Consider the following 21252-nt stretch of genomic DNA (forward strand, 5'->3'; position numbering starts at 1 on the left):
ACCCCTTATAAACTAGGGGATATTCAATAACCCTCATGTACATCATATGCCCCCCCAAAGCAAAAGCTCAAACTCCGCCCATGAGGAAAGTGTATGTGTGTCTAAAGCAGTTGAATTTGTTGAAGGTAAATAAATACTTAAGACACTTATTCTTGGACAGTGGATTACTTCACGCTCTCTATGTCCACCTGCTGATGCTGGTTGCTGCTTCTAGAACCATGCGCATGCCTTGCTCGGAGAGCGCCGAGCGCCATGTTGTCTACGTTGATTACATAGTCTACACGTAGAATGTATACAATCGTTATTTACGCGTAGATGCACATCACTGTTCTGGACACCAACCGTAGCAGTTGAGAGCTTTAACAAACCACAAGCTAATGGCACTAGATTTCTTAGTGCTCTGTGAGAGGCGCCAGCAAGAGTTTAGCTCCCAACAGTATTTTGGTAATTACTCTTGATCTAATAAAGAACTAACAAAATTGATAACAGTAGTTTGGTGTACAAACGAACCACTAACAAATGGCACTATTATATTCGTTAGTGCTCTATGTGGGTGAGGACAACGTGAAACTAGCACTCAGTAGTTTTTTATATGTAGTTTCCTTCATTTATAGCGAAGCACGAACGAAATGGCTAACAGAACTTTGGAGCACTAACGAATGGCACTGTTAGATCCGTTAGCGCTATATATGGGGGTCAACGTGAACTTAGCTCCCCCAACGTTTTTTGTAATTACTCTTGTTCTAATGAAGCACTAACGAAATGGTTAACAGCAGTTGAGAGCACTAACGAAGCACTAAGGAATGACAGGTTCATTAGTGCTCTCTGTGGGGGAGGGGGCGGAGCCAGGTTCACGGACGTCCAAGTGACCCACTCCTGATTGACCTCCCCCCATATATTTCGTGTCTGAAAATCTTGTCACCCCAGAAGAAAGGAGACATAACTTTTCTAGGAACCAAACCTCTTATCGTGGTCCACATACTACGAAATTTCAACAATCCCTTATTTTGTCATCGATATGAACCCTATATTTACTGGGCTATTTAATCAACATAACGGTGGAGGGGGCGAAAGTTAAATTTAAAGGGCACAATTTTTTAATTGATTTATTAATTTATTTGTTTTTATTTTATTAGCTTTGGCTAATCGCAAAGGTGAGGATGAGTGATCATATGATGAACTTGATGAAGGAACACTGTAAACACTGTGGGAATTAACCTTTTTGTTTTGGGGGGGGGGGATGCCCACTTAGTGACGTATGGGTAACCAGGGCAAGAGTGAACATCGGGGCAAGAGTAAACATGGCATTTCCGTAGATTTGGCAACACCGCAAAACAAATGAATAGCGTAAACCGGGAAGTCAACATGGCTACCGAGTGTTAACAGCAGCAGAACGTTCGGGCTGGACTATGATGCCGAGGAAAGTGGCATAAAGTTGAAAACTCCCACCCGAGCAAAGTTTTTGTGGGTATGTGTTGCATTTGATAGTGTAGTATATACGACAAGTGGAAGGTTGTAAATGTTCGTGCGAAAGGCATCATTCCTAAGTATTATTTGGACATGGTGTAGAAAGAAAACACGTGCCCAGCCAAGAGCTGGCATCCACGTTTGTAAAGGACGACAATTCCGGGGCAAGAGTGAATGGGGTAAGAAGGAACGTTCACTCTTGCCCCTCCTCGAGAGATGTAATCTTGACATGTTTACATAGTAAACACTCCCACCACATTGCAGCCATAAATTACAGCCTTTGGACAGATCTTTCTTTTCTCCTTTTAAAGCAAAGTACGACAAATATTTGGACTTATGGATGTCAAATCATCCAGGGCGAAAAGTTACTCACTTTGATCTTGCTAAGCTTGTAACAGAAGCTTGTAGCTCAACAGCGACGGGTGCAATTGCCTCTGCCGGATTCAAATGTACTGGGATATATCCTTTCAACCCCGATATATTCCAGGATGTCGACTACGTGATCTCCAGCCTTTCAGAGCACCAAGTGGCAGAGCAAGTCCATCACAACGTTCCAGGCAGTTCTGTCACAGGAAATAGTGATCCAGAGGCAGCTTGTCGACAAGATGATATCTCAGACGGCCAAGCAGCACAACAGGTAGTCCACCAGGAAGGCAATGAACCAGTTCCATCCACTTCAGCGCAAAGTATTTTAGATATTTCTCCACTTCCTCTCTTACAGGCATCCAACACAGGGCGAGGGGAAAAATCAACTGTTCTTACATCGTCACCACATAAAAATATGCTTATAGAAAGAGCAAGGAAACGAAACTGTGCCGGTCGCGCCAAGAGAAGGTCATCATTGGAGCCAGCAGTGCCAGGTGAACAACAATCCAAGAACATACCTTCGTTTCGTGGATCTGATAATGAGACATCTTCTGTGTAAGCGGACGACACAACACCTCATGCTTCCAACACCAGCCACAATGCACCTTGCCAGTTCTGTGGTGAATTGTTTGCTGAAACTCCCAAAGGTGAAATGTGGGTACGCTGTGCCATTTGCCAGCAATGGTCTCACGAGCAGTGCTCAAACTTTGATCCTGCACAGCCTCTGAATGTGTGCGACTACTGCAAGTGATTTTGTTTGTGTTTCATAGCTACTTTCTGCATCACATTTTCTTTCAAATATGTTCCAACTACAATATTTGAGCTCTTATGGTGTAATAGTTTTGTATTTCATTAAATGTCTAATGTTTACTTGTGTGTTCCTTCTTGCCCCGTGCCCTGTTTATTCTTACCCCACCCACTGGGGCAAGAGTGAATTTTTGCAGAGTTCGGAAATATTCCCTGTGGCACATTTGTACTTTGCCTAAGTTCATAAATGTGACATTCCTATGATACTAGAAACTTGTACTTTTCATGTGATATCATTGTCATATCTTTACTCTACGTGTTTCACTTCAAATATGTCTTCCGAAAAAAAATGTTCACTCTTGCCCTGGTTACCCATATTTGTGATTTCATTTTGGGGGACAGGCTTTTTGGGTATGCAAATTTGTATATGTTACTAATCAGTAAAATCAATCATTGCCTTGATGCTCTAAGTATCTTAAAACACTGGGTCTAACCTAGGCCATTCATGACCAGATCTTCTATTCCAATGTTCAAACTTAATGTATGTTCTCTTCAGAATAGAACAGGCTTTCAAATGGTACCACTCACATGTGTACATCAAGTATGAGGAAAGGGAAATCGGGGATAATTCAGGAAATTTCCCTCCAAAAAAATCCCTTTTGGTAACTTTGGGACCCTCTGGACCGGCCCTGGATATAGGTACCCGATTATAATCGACCTTGGAAAATACTATTGTCTAAACGTAATGCGTCCGCCAACTTTCATTGCAATATCTTCAATAGGTATGAGGGAAAAAATATTTCGCAATCCTGTTTGATAATACTATTAGATACTATTATAAACTCACAAACCAACAAAATATATAAAGAAACTGACTAAACGCGGCACACAAACGAACTCACATTTGCACTTTGTCAGCATAACACAAAAACACTTTACTTTCCTCTGAACTACTACTTCTTCTTTTAATTATTATTCTTCTTCTTTGTTGGCACTGAAAATCGTGACTTAATAAAAGGTCGTTGTTTCTTCAATAGCAAAACATACGTTTCACCAACAAAAAAACGTATTATTCCGTTCAATACAGGTTACTTCAGTCAGAGATGTTTGCGGGCGCAATATTACGCCCAACACAGGGAAGGAGTTGAACCGAATGATTCTTCAATTGCGTTCGTTACATAGTTGACACTATATGCTTTCAATTATATTTTCTTTGAGGGGGATAATATCATTCCTGGCAGGGATAAGAATTTTTTTTTGCCTGGGATACATTTTTTGTGGGGGGAATCCTCGGCGTACGACCAAAGCCACGATAGGAGAGGCGTTAGACAAGAAAGGGGTGTGGTATGATGACGTTGGATGTTTTACTTCGGAGGGGCTATGGTTCTCCTTGCTCAGACCGATCCCACTGTTGCCAGAACAACCAGACAAAAGTGCAACTCGGTTTTTCCTCAGCGAAAGGTATGTAGAAACATTATTGGGGCACATTGACAACTTGTTTTGAAGTAGAGGGCTTTTCATATTTAGCTACCTTTAGTCCAGGCGACAGTCTCTCATTGGCCTGCAATATTGCAGGCCCGTACCGAGGGGTAGTCAAGGTGGGCTGAAGCTTAAGGCGCCAATCAAAGTTTTTTTTACATAAAAAAACTACAGTCAGAATATAAGGGGAAATTTACACTTGGTAGATGTATATACTGGTAATACACTTTTGGGATTTTGTTTCCCGAAGTAGCAGAGTATAGTAGATAAATATGGAATACCTTTTTGTTTTGGGTCATACATAGTAAAAGAAAGAAGAAAAAAGGAAGATTTTGCTGTGAAATATACGAAGATATATTAGGTGTAATGAGGTAAATATCTTCTTTAGTAAAAGATAGACACTTAGCAGAAAAGTAAACAAAAGTAAAAAAAAAAGACAAATTTGTACATTTGGTAAAGGGTCGACAAATATACTATGTCAAAAATAAAATATAAGACCTAAATGTTATCTTTGTACACCAAAATAAGGAGAAATATATTTACAAACTAATGCAATTGTGAAACATGACAATCTGGTCAAATATACCGTAATAGATAGCAATGAGGGACATGACAGCAGAAACTGTTCCAACAGCCAAGATGTGTCTAATGAGATATAAAACTATTTGCAGAAATCGCATACGTACACTCCACCTGAGTGTGTCCACATTCTTGACACAGCGTGCACTGTACCCACTGCTTACCTTGATAATACCGCCCCATATTTATCGCCCCTTTGGTATTCCATAATTGTCTCTCCGCCATGTTGACTTTGTCTTCCCTGCAGCAGCCATCATTCTTAGAAACATATTTCAACACCTCCACCTATTGATAGCTCAGAATTTACACATTTTAACACAAACGTAACACATTCACGGCACACACACTAAATTATTTGCTACTACATACCTGCAATTTTTTTTCCACAGCCAAAAACAAATTTTCTTGTGCATCAACCAGCAAACGCGTCCAGGTTCCACCAAAGCAGTCTCACAATTAACAATCAGCTACTAATATGTGGTTTATCAGCTTTCCGCCAGATATCAAAACATATTAAACTAGAGACGTCGGTATTTCACATTTATCACCCTATTCCATATTTGTCTACTTTCCTCTACGTTTTCAAAGATTTTCTTCAGAAAATAACCCATAACTGAAATTTACATATATAAAGTATTTTTTTAATCACAAGTGCAAAATACGAATCTTTAAATAAAACCTATATTATTTTTAAATAGCTTTTATTTGTTTCCCCATTTCGAAATGTATATAATGTAAACAAGGGCATCCGCAGAGGGGGTACTTGCCCCCCTCCCCCATAGATATCTGGGAACACTTCATATAATTTGAATAGTGAAATCGTAGCCTGAAAACATGGACAAGGTGCGTCATGAAATATAACAGATTAAGTGGTCTCTGATATTTGAGGTTTTTTAGGCTGCTCGGGACGGAACCTACAGTTTAAAGTGGGATCCGAAGTACTGTATGCCTCCACCGGGTATTGGACACAGGATATCTGGATTTCAATGCATGACGTTACAACTATGCCATCGGGGAGGCCCTAGTCTCTGATAATGTGCATTGTGAAAAAGTACAAAATGACAAAGAACTGTTAATCAACAAAGCACTTATGGAAAGGAAGCAAGGCAAATCCAGTTTATACGTATTTAAATAATGGACTGAAGTCTAAACTTGACAACACTACTTGACAACGGTACTTTAAATTCAATTTCAATTTTATGATTTGTAAAATAATAATAATAAAAGGTAAACATGAATTTTGATGACTGAAGGACAAGATATGAAATCCCACTCCACCCCCTAGTGTTTGAAGTGGAAATGCAGCTGGGAGAATGCTTTGCCCAGTTTGGAGGGAGGTATGGGGATGCTTTGCCCAGTTTGGAGGGAGGTATGGGGATGCTTTGCCCAGTTTGGAGGGAGGTATGGGGATGCTTTGCTCAGTTTGGGGAAAGGTACGGGGATGCTTTGCCCAGTTTGGGGAAAGGTACGGGGATGCTTTGCCCAGTTTGGGGAAAGGTACTGGGATGCTTTGCCAAGTTTGGGGGAAGGTATGGGGATGCTTTGCCCAGTTTCGGTAAAAGGTACAGGGATGCATTGCCCAGTTTGGGAAAAGGTATGGGGATGCTTTGCCAAGTTTGGGGGAAGGTATGGGGATGCTTGTATGATCAATCAGAGAAAATGCAGTAGATGGAGGGATGCCTATGCAAATTATTCTAGTGGGGATGCTTTATGAGAAGTTCCTTAACCGAGGGGATAGTATCACTTCATAATAATGTCTGTGGTTCATAGTGTGAAACGGGGTGGAAACCTCCAAACAAGAATCCTGCCTAGGGTGCCAAAATAATCAGCTACGGGGCTGGTTACTGGGAGGGGGGGATATATTTTTCGAGAGAATTGTTTCACCACTGTGGCAGAAAGTAGATTTTTTTTTTTAACAACCTACTACTTTCATATAATTGTGCATATTAAATTTTCTCCTAGAAATATTGCATACTATGGCGTTAATCCAAACAGTTTTGTTTGCCAAGCAAACCGTCATATCTTTAAATTGTCAGACTTGAACATCTAGGTAGATAAAAAACACCTTCGTGGTCAAAATTTGTTTATTAAATATTGGTGAAACTAGAGCCTAAATAAAGGCAAAATTATTTTAACAAGTTACATAACATGACAATTTCAACAGTCAAAAACAATGCTCAACCCCTCTAAATTATTTAATGACTTTTTACACCAAGGTTTCAAACATTATATCTACAAGCTTCATTAGAGAAAAATCGCAAACATAATGTGTTTGGTTGATGATGTGCAGGACGCTCTACACAAACGATAAAATATCATCCAAGTCAGAACGTTTTTATTATTAAATTTCTACAATTAGTACATGTATTTTTATGGTAACAAGTTATAGTGAAAGTGATTAGGTAGGAACAAATAGAACAACAAGAGTAAGATTTTCATGTATAATGATGAAACGAGCTAACTACTTTCACAAATCATAATTTTCTTGTAGCTTCAGACAAATATTGTTGTAGGAAGAAAGCTACAAGTATCATAGATCTACAAGCAATTACATAACTTCGCGTATTTGAATCACGTATAAGTTTCAATCACGAATATAGTATTTATAATCTAGTCAAGTTTAGAAGATTGAATTTTTGTTAAAGACAACTTGTACCCCCAATAATATACTCCTAGCCTGTCTCCTCAGTTTTAGCTTTTGTATTGTCTATAAGTTTGTTGTTTACACATTTGATTCTGTTTTTCGGATCACTTAAAGTTTGTAAAGGCACTGAATTAATAACTAAGTTAATATAGACTGAAATTCTTTAAGAGCACCTCTAGAATAACACATCCATAGATGGCTACAACATTGGACAGTTTGTTAAAAAAAAATGCTTGAAATTATAGAATTTTGAAGAGTTTTATTTTGTGTAGAGATATGTTACCATTGTAACATTACTTTTATTATTGTACATAAACAATGTTATTGCTTTGCTGGTTATTTCTGTATATGAACTTCATTTAAGAATAGAAGTAAACTTAATTGAATTATTCTTTCTACATTTTTCCAACACTCACCTGGATGACGTGTGCAATAATAACTAAGAGAATCAATATTCAAAAACGAGTGCAGTGATTTTCAGATGTTTTTTTTTTTAATGTGCGTTTTTGTCACTATTGCAGGATTCACCTCCTTGGTGTAGAAAGCCAAAAAATCCCGTTTCGTTTTTCCTCAACTATCCTAAATACCGAATAACTCTCGGAACATGAGAAATCAATCATATCTTTCTATCAGCATATAACAAACTTTTTTTTCTTAAATGTTAAGTGGAAGGAGGAATTAAATTCTCATGGACAGATAGTGAATTATTACTGATAAACACTAGTTACATTGCTGTCATGCCAAAGCGATTGTAAATTCTGTTAGCTGAGTTAACGTGCTAAGCTACGTGAATTGGAGAATGAACGAATGTTTCCATCCTTCGTGGTTAAAAAAAGCCTGATTTGTTGTAAAGTGCACAAATGAGTGATATGTAAATGTGTTACAAAGGCAAATATTATTTTACGACTAACGCAACATAACAATTTCCTAATAAACTAGCATTGTTTGTATCCCAAACTTCGCAACAAATATCATAGTTGCCTAATCCCTCTGATGATACATGAAATTTATATAAAACAATTGCTTTTCAGAAGTAAACAGTTGATTAACAAGATGATAATTATAATCTAGCCTTAACCTACGGATTATGTACAAAGCAACTCATGCACAAGAAATTTACATTACTCGTAGCAAGTTTAAAAATATACAAACTCTTTCATTTATTAGGTGTAGTAACATTTATTACACCTACATTTGCAACTGAAAATTTTAGTTCTGAGATATAACACACATCTCTCGAAAATTAAATGAAGTATTTTTAAATTACATGTGGAAACTTTTATGCACATACAGCTCTTTAAACTGATCTGTGTGAATATTATGAAGCAAACCTTCTCGTAGATAATATATGTATATATATTAATATTAGCAAACTCTAATAAATCCTTAGGATTTATAAACTATAAAGTCTTTGTATGTGTTACTTAGGACAAACTGGCACAAGCTAAATTACAAACCACAACTTTCTAAATATCATTGGTTTCATACCAAAGCCAGTTTACACACACACACACACACACACATACATACACACGTTAAGTTCTAACAGAGCACCTTGAAAATATTCATTCATTTGCGTGAGTAACTTTTCTCTTACAAAGTTGGCAAGGAGAACGTTGAGCAACATAATGGAAGGGTTTCAGAAAATTGTTTTACAAAAGAAACATGAAAACATATTTGTAATATTGTTATCATTTTCGCTTATAAAGGAATGCTATATATGTGTCTATATGTATATTTATTTAATGTATACTTATAGTTGCAAAAATGCAACCTTTTTCAAATATTTATCTTACCAAGCTATTGGAAAACATGTATTGAAAAATACCATACTCTGGCAGCATATTGCTGTTTTCTCTCTTACATGAAAAAAGCAGTTTCTTTTAAAACATAGTAAAATAAAAGTTGATGTTTTCTATGATGAACGAAACCAATGAATTGTTTTCCTTTATAAAACAAAGAAATTTGGAGTGAACTACTCGTCTAGAGCAGTGAAGAACAAAGGGAATATAAACATTATATTTTGCATTTAATTCCAAATTAAATTATAAAACAAGCCTGTTGATTTCAATGAGACAGCTGTCTTCCCAACATGTAGAGATGATGGCTGAAACATCAAGTGTAAAAAATATTTCCAATAAATTGGAAATGTTCGCACAGATTACTATGAAAACATTTCATATAAAATTGCCAAAAAGCAAAATTGGACACTCACAGTAGCTCTTACAACAATCAAATATTGTACAACTGATATTTTTCTATACAAATATTATGTATAATATATTCAAGTTGCAACCCTACAAGTATTTTCAATTCACAAAGGAGTACAAAAGAAGGGTATAGTAACAGCTAATTTCATAAATTGAAACAGCAAGTAGACATTCGCCAAACATCTAACTCGAAAAGAAAAATAGTATTTATGAATTCAAGTTAGAATTATTGAACACAATGATAAATCTAGATTAAAGTATGTCCAGCTAAAGAAATTATATCTTTGGTTCATTTCTCAGTCATTCAACAGCCAGTATGCCAACGTGCACGAGTAGTTGAAAAAATGCCTATAATAGTTATGTACATTCTTTCCTACTATATATAATAGCATGATTACATTTTAAACTGAGGCATCTCACTAGATTAGTAGTAAAACAATAAGCCACTTGTTAATACAATGTATGTGCAATATACATATATTACTTCCGTAATAACAAAAGTTACTGCACATTTTTTTTTGTTTCGTGAAGTATTTAAGTATTGTTATTGTACTTTACGCATGCTACTAGATAAAAATGTTTCAAGGATAGAATTTCACTTTTGTTTTTCAGCATTTACCGAAGATAAAATCTATACCTTACAAAGGCAATTTACTTCTTTTGAGATAGATACTATTGCGTTTACGATTCCTACACGAAAATTATACTTGCATGATCTGCATGTGTGTACGTATGGTGTATGACATACGTGCACAGATGCATTCACTTATTGAACATATCACGAGCTTATATTGACATGCTTCCTTATTATGTCAATGCACTAGTGGACCACACACTTCTTTTTGTAAATAGGGTGGATCTATTACTGAATCGTGCATTTCATTAGTAACTACTTGGCGCCAAAAGGTAACAAAGTATGTAAAAACGATGGATAAATTAGACTAGTTGTTGATCTACGACTACTTAATACGTTTTCTAGGTAAAACATGGATATTATGACTTAACTAACTTCCTGAAAAGGAAGTTATGAAAAGAAATCACAGCGTGAGCTTCACATACGGGAATTTTTTTTCAATTCTGTTAAAACCAAAGAAACGATAGTGAAACCAGATTTTTTTGTGGCGTGTTATAATTTGAAAAATTGACTTTTGGTAATCGCTTTCGCAATTCACTTATTTAAGCTGCAATTTATATTTACTCAGTCAATTTATACTTGACTTTTATATGTATATATATATTTATATTCCTTACTAATTCACTGGCTTCAGTGAGAATTGATTGATGTGGACCTTACACAAGAGTCATTTGAAACTTACTATTTACACATCTCTTCATGGTATATCTTCCCTAAAATAGCGCACACATTTTTTTTGGTTCACCTGTCGAAAGAACGATTCCATCACGTATGAAAGACGAAGTAGGTCACAACCTATGTGCTTAAACATTCTGAACAAAGTAACACTCCTTTTTTATCACCCATTGCTATAATACTATAGAATCTAACCAGGTCTGTCGCATGTTTTTTTCATGGATAACTCGGTACATTCGGCTCGCCACCAATTATAAAGTGGTGGAGGCTCCGGGTAGCACCCATTGCAGCTCGCGAAGAAAAACGTCGCCTTCTTTTTTGGTTCAAATACCAAGAACAGCAACAAAGCATAGGTTCTTTGTGTCCACGCCTTATTATTTAAGGAATAAACAGATGAAAGCAAGGCTCCAGCCCCTTTGCATCTGCGCTCGACACAAAATGCTCCGTCTCTACTTTTTCCTAATTGTTTATACAGGTTCATCGGATGATCCTAATGACAAACGTCACTGAATGGTACAGAAGGGTACTTTCTGCTCGCGCGGTTCCTCCTGGACTTCCTCTTCTTCCTTGACTACGGGGTCGCTCAGTGTCCCAGTGGGACACATTGATTGTCATCTCAGCGCCAGGGTGGATACCATTGGAGGTCTAATGGGCTTGTTATCCAAAATCCGCTCAAGTTCATTCATTGTATTCGCATTTAACTTAGGCACGAGCTGGAATGATAGTAGAGTTTTTAAGTAAGTAACATTATCACTGAAGCACTAAATCTATTTACACTTATACAGAACTCCATGTGAATATACTACTATGCTTCATTATAAAACATCTCTGAGTGAATTATGACACTGTGAATTAGTATTTATTAATATAACCAATGACATATCTTCCAAATATATTGTTCGTAAAGTTTGAGAACAGAGTATAGAGTCTTGATTAACGATTACTTATCACCACTGCCAAACGAATAGCCTGTTGTTTATGTTAGCAAATGTAAGTAATTATTAGAAAAACAATCTATTAATCTAAAACTATAATTGTTCAAGGTGATTTCTTCACACATTGAGTAAAACCGTGTTCGTCTTTTTCTAGTGGCTTCTAGGGCCTCCCCCATGGCGCAGTGGTAGCATCGTCGTCTTGTAATCAAGGGGTTCCGTGTTCGATTCCCGATGGAGGCACATTGTGGTTCGGACCCCACTTTAAACTGTAGGTCCAGTCCCGATTAGCCTTACTGTGCATAAAGTGGACCAAATCAATCAATCAATCAATTCTAGTGGCTTCTCTTGCCTTGTGTTCATTGATGGCCACTTTTTAAGACATGCTCCTTATTTCAGGAATGATAGAGACCGGATTTTAAAGGGGAAAAAATTACTCTATAAAGGACAAAAAAGGGGGGAATTATTGCCAAAAAAGGAAATTAACAGGACTATAGTTTATTTTTGCACTCCACTTAAAATATTGAAGGTAAATTTTTGAAGGTAAAATACAGCGAAATAATCTTGCTATCCGTTTCGATGAAATTTTCCTTGCAATAGCTTACCGCATTCCACAGCTTGCTACCACTTGTACCTAACTTCGCCATTTCATTGAGATTCAATACTGTCGTTACTGTCACACAGTTAGGTTAAAACTAGTCCAAAAAAACTTCACAATAAAAGTCTAAATCTAGCACACAAGTACACTTTTAACTTAACAGGCGTGGTACTTACAAATGCATTTGTTACTGCTAATTGCATTGTTGCAGCAATCGCTGCACTGAAGGGAGGGTAAGATAGAAGATGTCTGTTCTTTCTTTCTTCTTCGCTGCACTAAATAGACAATTGTTGAATGTTTTGTTTAGGGAAAATACAGTCGCGCAAAATATTTGATATTTTGTCAATAAAGGGAGCAAGGAAGATGTTTTTTAAATAGGGGAAAAATAGGGAATATTGGCTGAAAAACTAGTCAGTTAATAACATAGGAATGTCAACCCTAAATTATCATAAAGGGATCAGAAAGGAAATTGTTTTTATAAAAGGTAAAAAAGGGAAGTCAAAATCATGTAATCTTGTTGGTGAAACATAATTAAGAACACTATTATTTATTCCATGATCCATGTTGAGAAATAAAGGAATTCCCTTTAAAATCAAGTCTATATGACAACATTTAACTTCTACTGATATTAAATCTATAGTAAGTACAATCATTGCTTTCTGTCTGCACTATCTTGTATTGAAGCACAGACACAAATATCAATATACTTACTTCATAAAATCATAAAATACTGCCTCAATTTTTACTGTTTCTAACAAAATATAGGCACATTTGCAAGTAAATGAGAGCTTTACGATTATATGGATGATTGAGAAGTGTTTCGTGAATTACGTGAAAGTCCTCATTTTTTCAAAGGCTTCTTTAAAAAATTGTTTCATGGTTTGAATTCATTGTAAAAACTCTTCCTCGTTTGCGACTATAATTTATTAATAGATATTCTGCATAACAGATTTTGTTTAATTTCAATATGAAAATGAAACCAGTTGTATGTGGAGACATTTGTGTGTGTGTATGTGTGTGTGTAATGGCTACAAGAGGCAACACCTAAGGCAAAAAAACATTACTAAGGTGCGGGTAGTATTTTACTGTCTTTTCATACATCCGGGCTTTTTTATATTAAATTAAATCATTTTTATTTAAGAAAAATGTCTACAGACCACTGATGAATGGAGAAATAAGTAACTGAAACATTGACAATTCTGTAGACAGAAAAGCGATACAATTTAACATTTCAAACTGTAGCAAGAGAAATCGCGTAAATATAGAATAAATAGAAAAAAAAGCAGTGCATTGGATTGCACAAGAACGAGCTTATGTCTCGAAAACCCTTGGTTCCATGAGAAAATATTACCAGACTATATTTGTAGAAAATTTTATGCTCTACATCATAAGCAAATCCAGAATTTATATCGGACATATTTTTATGTGATGTATATGTGCTTTGATGTGTGCTGCAAAACGTGTGATTTCAGGAGCATCCAAAGACATTTCTTAGAAGGTTTTCGGAAGTTCCGAGAAAAGTCGTACAAGTGTGTTAGTGTCCCCAGAGAATATGTTGAATAAAAACCTTAACACCATTTACCAAATCTCATTTCTTCTGGGCGAAGCTATAAACTTATCAGCACCCCCTCCTATCTGTGTTTCAGAAAGTGATGACAATTCGCAAAAATCTAAAATTTATTTCGGCAACAGTTGAGCAATGAACACTGGGGGAATATATTTGTGTGAGGAAATGAACATTTTTTTTAATATTAGTTTAAAGCATTTTTCTGGTTATTACTATGATTATTATTCCCGTGTATGACTGTATAGAGCCAGCAATAAATAATCTGGTATCCGACACAAAAACAAAGTATAATTTGTAAGAATCTTACTGCAAACAAGTTTCCCCTGTTATCACATTATCTACAACGAAAAAAATATATTTCACCTCCACTGACAAAAATCCCTTCCATCTTATGCAATGTGTACTTCTCGCGCATGTTCCGGAGCTATCAGGGTTGTCACACCCCGTCATGCCAATTCATTTGTACTCCTGACTGTACAAATATATAATTAAAGAGCACCATTTTGGCTAACCTGGAGACTCTGGATGTTTTCATAGAGCTGTTCGACGGTTGCTGCTCCTAGAAGTAGGCACTGGACACTCTCGTTCTTGAGGCACCAGGCGATGGCCAGCTGCGTCACTGTACAGCCAAGTTTCTCGGCCACTCCCGATATCTCCCTCAGCTTCTCTTGTTGCCGCCTGGTCTCTTCGGGCTGAAGCCTCTCTTTCAGCCATTTGTAGCCCTGAAAGGTTCGTCACAGAGATTTCAGATACAGCAAACAACGTGTGCAATTGTAGATATGTTTTTTCTAAGTTACACCTTTGTGCAGCATCCTAGAATAAGAAATGATAACGTACTGAGCAAGGAAAGTTAGATTGTACAATCACGGACACCTCTGGGTTGTAACAATACCATTGCTTCCAATGGTGACATTACAGCCCACAAGCGTTTGTGACTGTACTCCTGTATGGCATTTTGCAGGTAACATCATTTGAAATATGAAGATATGATGGCCTAATCAACAGTTCCAACTATTACATCCAACTAACTGGTGTCCTAACTCTGTATGTTGTTCGCTACATTTTGACATCAATTGGGTGATGTTGCTGCTCTGCAGAATCAAGTTTCAACCTGCTCGCACGGTGGTCTGATAGAGAATTTCTGACACTATAGTTTGATATTTTTTGCTCCGTTGAACCACAATGTTTGCGTATAACACGTGCTATCTTTTTTGGATAAAAAACAAAAACCTACTATAACATCAAAAACAACAATAATAAACGCACCATTTTCATGTTGCACAAACTTCAATACAGTAAATTTTCAGCACATGAGTGGTGGCAAGTGCCAACAGGAAATTTGGCAACTCTGGTAGCCGGTTTGCTGTTCTGATTGTTGGATACACCCAGTAAGGACGTCAGTAGTCTTGGCGCGAAAGCACAAGATTAAGACACATGGGCCATATGTACCCACTTGTAGGATACTCACAATATATTTTGAACTAAATTTCTCCTGGTTTGATTGGAATAGTGTGTAATATTCAAAAATCAAATATGAAATGCACGACCTGTGGATATAACATGTGACATAACAGATTTTGGGATTGTTTTTGTTTTTTTGTAATGGCAGACTGTCATTCTTCTGTATAATGACAAAAAATAGTGGTTTTTCTGGCGAAACATTCCGTAGATACTTACTGTAATATTTTACTACACTATTTTCAGAATCAGGTTGATTTCGAATAGAGTTAGGATTGAAATGAATGAAATTATTAACATTCATTTTTGCAGTTATATCTAAGATAATGTTCTTATTTCGTTTTAGTACAATACCTTTCCCTTGCCTTCATAATTATCGACAGTGATAATTACTTACCAAAAATATTTGAACATACATGTGAATAAGCATATTTTTATGGAAATTATATTTTTAGTGTTTTAGCATTATTATTACATTAATTACATTATAAACTTTACTTTAAGGTATAATTACAAGCACATGCAGTATAAATAATAAGCATCCATCAAACTGGAAAATATCACAATCACGTATTTTTGTATAATTATTGCAAGGAATAATAAATAAGTGCATATAGGTTACAGAACGCATAGAATTTAAGCAAGAAGTTCAAACACAAAGTTATAATCAGCTTGTTTCATAATGCTTTTCACAGATCTAGATATTCAACTTCTAAATGATAATATCATGTACCATGAAGCAAAAAACCTACATCCAAAGGTGGCTGTAAACATACGTTTAGCACTTTAAGCATTGGGAAGCTAGTATTACAGTAAAGATTAAGTACAATAACATTATCAGGTTGCAAAAAAATCAATGTGATGAATTACGTAATATTTGGCTGTACATAATATATAGAATAGCCATTGAGTCAAGCAGAATTTATGAATAAAACTGAAATATATAGTTCAAAAAGACGTCATAACAAGTTTTGCGAATAAAACAAAAATAATAATAACACACAAAATGCAAATAAATCATTACACGTAAATCAAGCTGTGAAAATTTAAGAAATGTACTAAAAAAAATACATCACATGTTCTCATGTAATAAGATGCGTTTGTCAAGCTTCATGTAAACAAGTGCAATACATTACACAAACAAGTATATGGTGACAGCTATGTATATGTATGTATGTATATTTCGTTCACCACTGAAGTTGATATTGACAACATCAAAAACAAAGTATAATAAATATGCTAATACAAGGAATTGTGATAGTCTTGAAAAGCAAACAACGACATACAATGCTGAAGAAAAATAATACTTGCAAAAAAACATCCGAAGATCGACAGATGCAAGAGTACAATTACAAAGTTCCATAGACCAATAACTGAGGACAGCAGTAATTACACAGGTGAATTGTTTTACTGAATACTAAAATATCACAAGAGTACTACCAACAGCCTAAAAATAGTGAAGAAATGAATAAGTGAAAATGGAAGATTTTGTCATGTTTTCGAGAGACTAGTTTAAGGAAGAATGGTACTAATGGGTTTCTACGGATTTGTAATAATTAGAAAACTTTGCTGAAAGTGGTATAATAACTTGGTGTGACAACAATACGATGAAGCTAATACAACTCAAGATAGGTTAGGCACACTATGTAACGTTGTATGAGGTTACGTTTGAGTTAGAAGTGTAACTTTAAATTGCAACGGAGAGTCAAATGAAACCTTAATTGTTTTTGTTTCCTTTCTAGTGGATTTCTGTATGTAGGGTTGCACAAGTTTGCTGCATTTTAGCACAGACTTATTACTGATCTACACATATTTTCAACTTTGAGTTAGTACCTGTATACCTTAAGAATAATAAGTATTTGGGATCCATGTGCAGTCACTTATGAGCCCCTGCGAAGGCCTTTCCACCAATCTGCCTCCGAACTGAGGCCATTGTCGAACTTTCTCCTCCATTAGTAAACTTGCTGGTGTGAGCATTCACAGAGATTCTGAATTATCATTTACCGAGAAATCTCTAAGTTTTAGACTAACAGAGTGCAAGAAAGCATCCATCTTCACTGGTGCAAGTGTGTATAGGAGGCGACATTTTAAAAATAACAAAAGTGGCATTTTGAAGCTCACTTGATCAGTGTTGCAGCCATGAGATTGTCTTATAAATAGCAGTTGATACTCCATGTAAATTTGAGCTGAATACAGTGAGTCTATTCTGTAATTTTAGTAGGACTTAAGGTTTTCATTTGACTCATGTAATATAAATAATATGTTTTTTAGGCTAATAAGGTATTGATATATTAAGAAAGTTTATGTATGCAGATTACAGAACCTTCTGAGCATGAACTTCGTTATCTGATTATGATATTGTAATAAAACTAATCAAATCAGAGGAAATGTACCTGAAAATATGATCATCCAAATATTAATTGCATAGTGTACTGACAAAATCTTTCCATTTTCATAAAGGAAGGGAACAGCCCTTATGCCTGTTCAACATGCTCCAACAGAAAGTTTGCTGACGTCACATGCATCTCGCATTGGAGGCTGACATGAAATATATCCACGTGATTAAAAAAGAGAAGGGGAATTACTTGCTACTGAGAAAAAATTTTACCTCCTTATTTGCGGCCTGGGTTTCGTCCTCAGTCCAACTAAATGTAGAATATTTGTCCTGTAATTAAAGGACATTCAATGTAAAACATTCACTATGGGAGGTTTGGCAGTGACTTAGAATATTTCGGAAAATAACACAAAATTACATTTATACAAAATTCTGGACTGAGGACGATGATCCTTATTGCATAAATTCTCATAATAATTCAGGATCACCTAAGAGAGAGATTACTGACAAGAATGTGCAATTAGCATTCAATATATCGATTAGGATTTGATACGTAACTATAGATTTTTTTTTATAAAAACATTGTAGCCCTATACTGGTGTGAAAAATCTCCAATAACCTTTATCTCAAATTATAGTTTCGACAATTCTGTATTATATTGCATCCATATTTTTGTTGTGTATTAGAAGCGATGTAATTACTATTTAAGTTCTATCAGAAAATGTGTTTAATGTTCTAATAAATATTTCCTCAGAATTGTACTCATTAATGAAAACATACGTTCCAAGCGATGTATATACACAGAATAAGTTAGATTCTTATATACGATAATTTTAGAAATTCTTCTGTAGTTTTTATTGGATGTTTCAAACATAGACATATGTTACACGATATACTAGACAATAAATAATTAGATTAAATAATTAATTGTAATTAAATAATTAAAAAATATATAACTGTGTAGAGATCTATATTCTTTTAAAACAAGTGTTAATATACTTTTTTAAATATTTTTGTCATTGGTTCCATAATTTATGAACACCTTGAAAAATACAAATGGCATACATTTGCTAAATGACTTTATTACTGTACTGAAGAGTATTTCAAATAATTTAATTGACGACACATACAGCAATTATTGTTGTCAACAGTGTTAGTGAGTAGGTGTCCATTCTTACGGCCACATTGTTGCAATCATTTCTTATAAAATTGCGCGGCTCTCGGCAACATTAATTAAAAAGTTTACGTACGAAAAACTTAATGAATGAATTATTTTAACACTTAATTATTACATCTTATATTAAAAGCATTCGAGAGAGATTGATAAGTATTAAAAGTTTGGAAATTAATATAGTAATTGAATCTATGTTACTGTTTTGGAGAAAAATGTGTAATGTTTTTTCGGTAGGTGAACTATATTCGAGATTAAAATATTCCACTTTAATAAAAGTATATTAGTAAAATTTCAATATGAAATGATTAAATATCAGAAAATTAGAAAACTTCTCATAAGATACTTTTGAGTTTCATACTCTCTTTGGATTTAACGAAATGAATTGTTAAGAAATTTGCTTGTCTTCTTGACAAACTAACAATTATTATGCAACGAGTTGGATATTAATAAGAAAATGAACATTTGTAACGTTTCAGTAAGTTATGATATTGCATGGTACATCCTCTTTCATTAAGTTGCTCAGATTTACATTTTTTTTAACTTTATGTATCTTCCTTAACAGTGACTTTTTTTAAGAAACAAATTCTATTTATAGTGTTTCCATTACCTAATGATATGATCCTCTTTACATTGCAATATAAATTCCAAAACAACATGTTATGTTCAGGAATTTGTTGATTTAGTGCAAAAATTACATTTAGTTGAGATGTGTTAGTTACTACTAGTCACAGCGAGAAGAAACTACAGAACTCTATGCCCGGGAAAAATTAGAATTTAGCACCCACTGTACTGAATTCATCCCCTCCCCAGTGGGGCTTGTTATTATAATTTACTCTTCTTATTAATATTCATCCGTAAATAGCAACTCCCCGATCCCGTAAGAAAACAAAGCTCCTTTGTCTTGTAACTCTAGAAAGCTCATTTACATCACAAAACTGTCATGTGACGAAAAGTTGGAAATGTAAAAATCTATAATTTTATAAGTATTTATAAATATTTTCCCTATACTATGAGGATAATATACGTGTGTTACTATGTAGTGTACTGCGACATTTAGAAAATTGTTAATATAATTTTTCAAACAGAACAGTATTATAAAATGATGCTAGTGATTTAAATATTAATAGAATATTATTTTATGGGTATTATTTGTCTTGTATTATGTGTGTTCGGAAATACTTCATCAAAACACATATTTCTCTAATTTGTTCTTTTCCAATTTCCAAATCGCCTCTACACATGCCAATACTCGGTATATAATTATATCGAGAAGAAATCGCGTGCAATAATTGATTTAGGCAATAAGTACAAATTTGCTGGGACTAAAAAACTGTACTGTTACGAGTGACCTAGAAGTTTATGAAAAATAATTTTCTTGCAAACTGACAATAATAATAATAATAATAATTTAATATGGTTGTTCCGTTGTTGCTTTGTCTCGGCGCCCGGGCTGACGGGGCTACCACATCACCCCACCTTGGCTACGGTTCTGTTGTTCGTATAACTTTTTCTGCCCAAGTATTATGAGTTCCGATACTTGCATGATTTCTTTTCCTCTTTTAAAAGCCTAATTTGTTTTGAATACTTCTCTGAATATATTTCCTTCATGTTCAAAATACGTTTCATTACAATGTGCTAAGGGTTGGTTGAAAATTATTTACCAAATGTAGTTTTTGTCTCAAATATTCAATGAGAACATGAAAAATTAAAGTAATGACTGTCTAAATCTAATTATCTAAACTGTCAAGTTAAGAGGATCTAAGCTATGACAGAAAACAAAACACCAGCACTTAGTGAATAAAAATAATTACATGAGAAACTTTCCAAATTACATCAGCAAAATGGATGGATGCCTCACTTAATCGATAAGGGAAGCGATAGATGCTCTTCACCAAGCGAGGTCTCGAAATTAAAAATAATTCATGAACGAAAGTTTCTTTATTACCAAAAATTTGAATTACTAATCAGCTACACATTACCTTGAAGGAAGCCCGGGCGAAGAGAGGGACACCATCTTCTAACTTTCCGGATATCAAACCCATTGCGACAGGGGACCACGCCATGAGGCCAACACCTGTGTGAAAACAGGAAATTTTCAATTACGGAAAGAATATTAATTATTTCTCATAACATAAAAATGATGAGATTATGTTACATTAGACAAGCTAGTAAGCAGATAAATTACAAATTTTTAAAATTTTCAACTAATGCTTTCTCATATGTATAGTTCTTTAAAATATTCGAGAATTTCACATCATAAGTTTTTTTTATAGAAGATTTCATGTTTTTTTTATTTTTCTTCAAAACATACTTGTAATAATATTTAATAACATTCAAAGGCAATGCTTGGTGTTTCTTCAACTATGAAATTTTAGTTTTTGCAAACT

At 35.0% G+C, this 21252-nt stretch overlaps 1 protein-coding gene across 1 annotated transcript in view; it reads right to left on the reverse strand.

The window, feature by feature from the left end:
- Positions 1-6958: 6958 nt before the first annotated feature.
- Positions 6959-21252, reverse strand: part of Hk (potassium voltage-gated channel subfamily A regulatory beta subunit hyperkinetic) — a 419600-nt gene continuing 405306 nt past the window's right edge. The window contains exons 7-10 of the mRNA XM_083132479.1: positions 20845-20939; positions 17965-18021; positions 14411-14620; positions 6959-11514 (exon numbers count right to left, since the gene is read on the reverse strand). Of these exons, the coding sequence (XP_082988605.1) occupies positions 11413-11514; positions 14411-14620; positions 17965-18021; positions 20845-20939 (464 nt within the window). The 3' untranslated portion in view covers positions 6959-11412. The remainder of the gene's footprint in view (positions 11515-14410; positions 14621-17964; positions 18022-20844; positions 20940-21252) is intronic.

Source organism: Lepisma saccharinum, chromosome 12 (genome assembly GCF_977018435.1).
Source record: "Lepisma saccharinum chromosome 12, izLepSacc3.1, whole genome shotgun sequence".
NCBI classification, from domain to species: Eukaryota; Metazoa; Arthropoda; class Insecta; order Zygentoma; family Lepismatidae; genus Lepisma; species Lepisma saccharinum.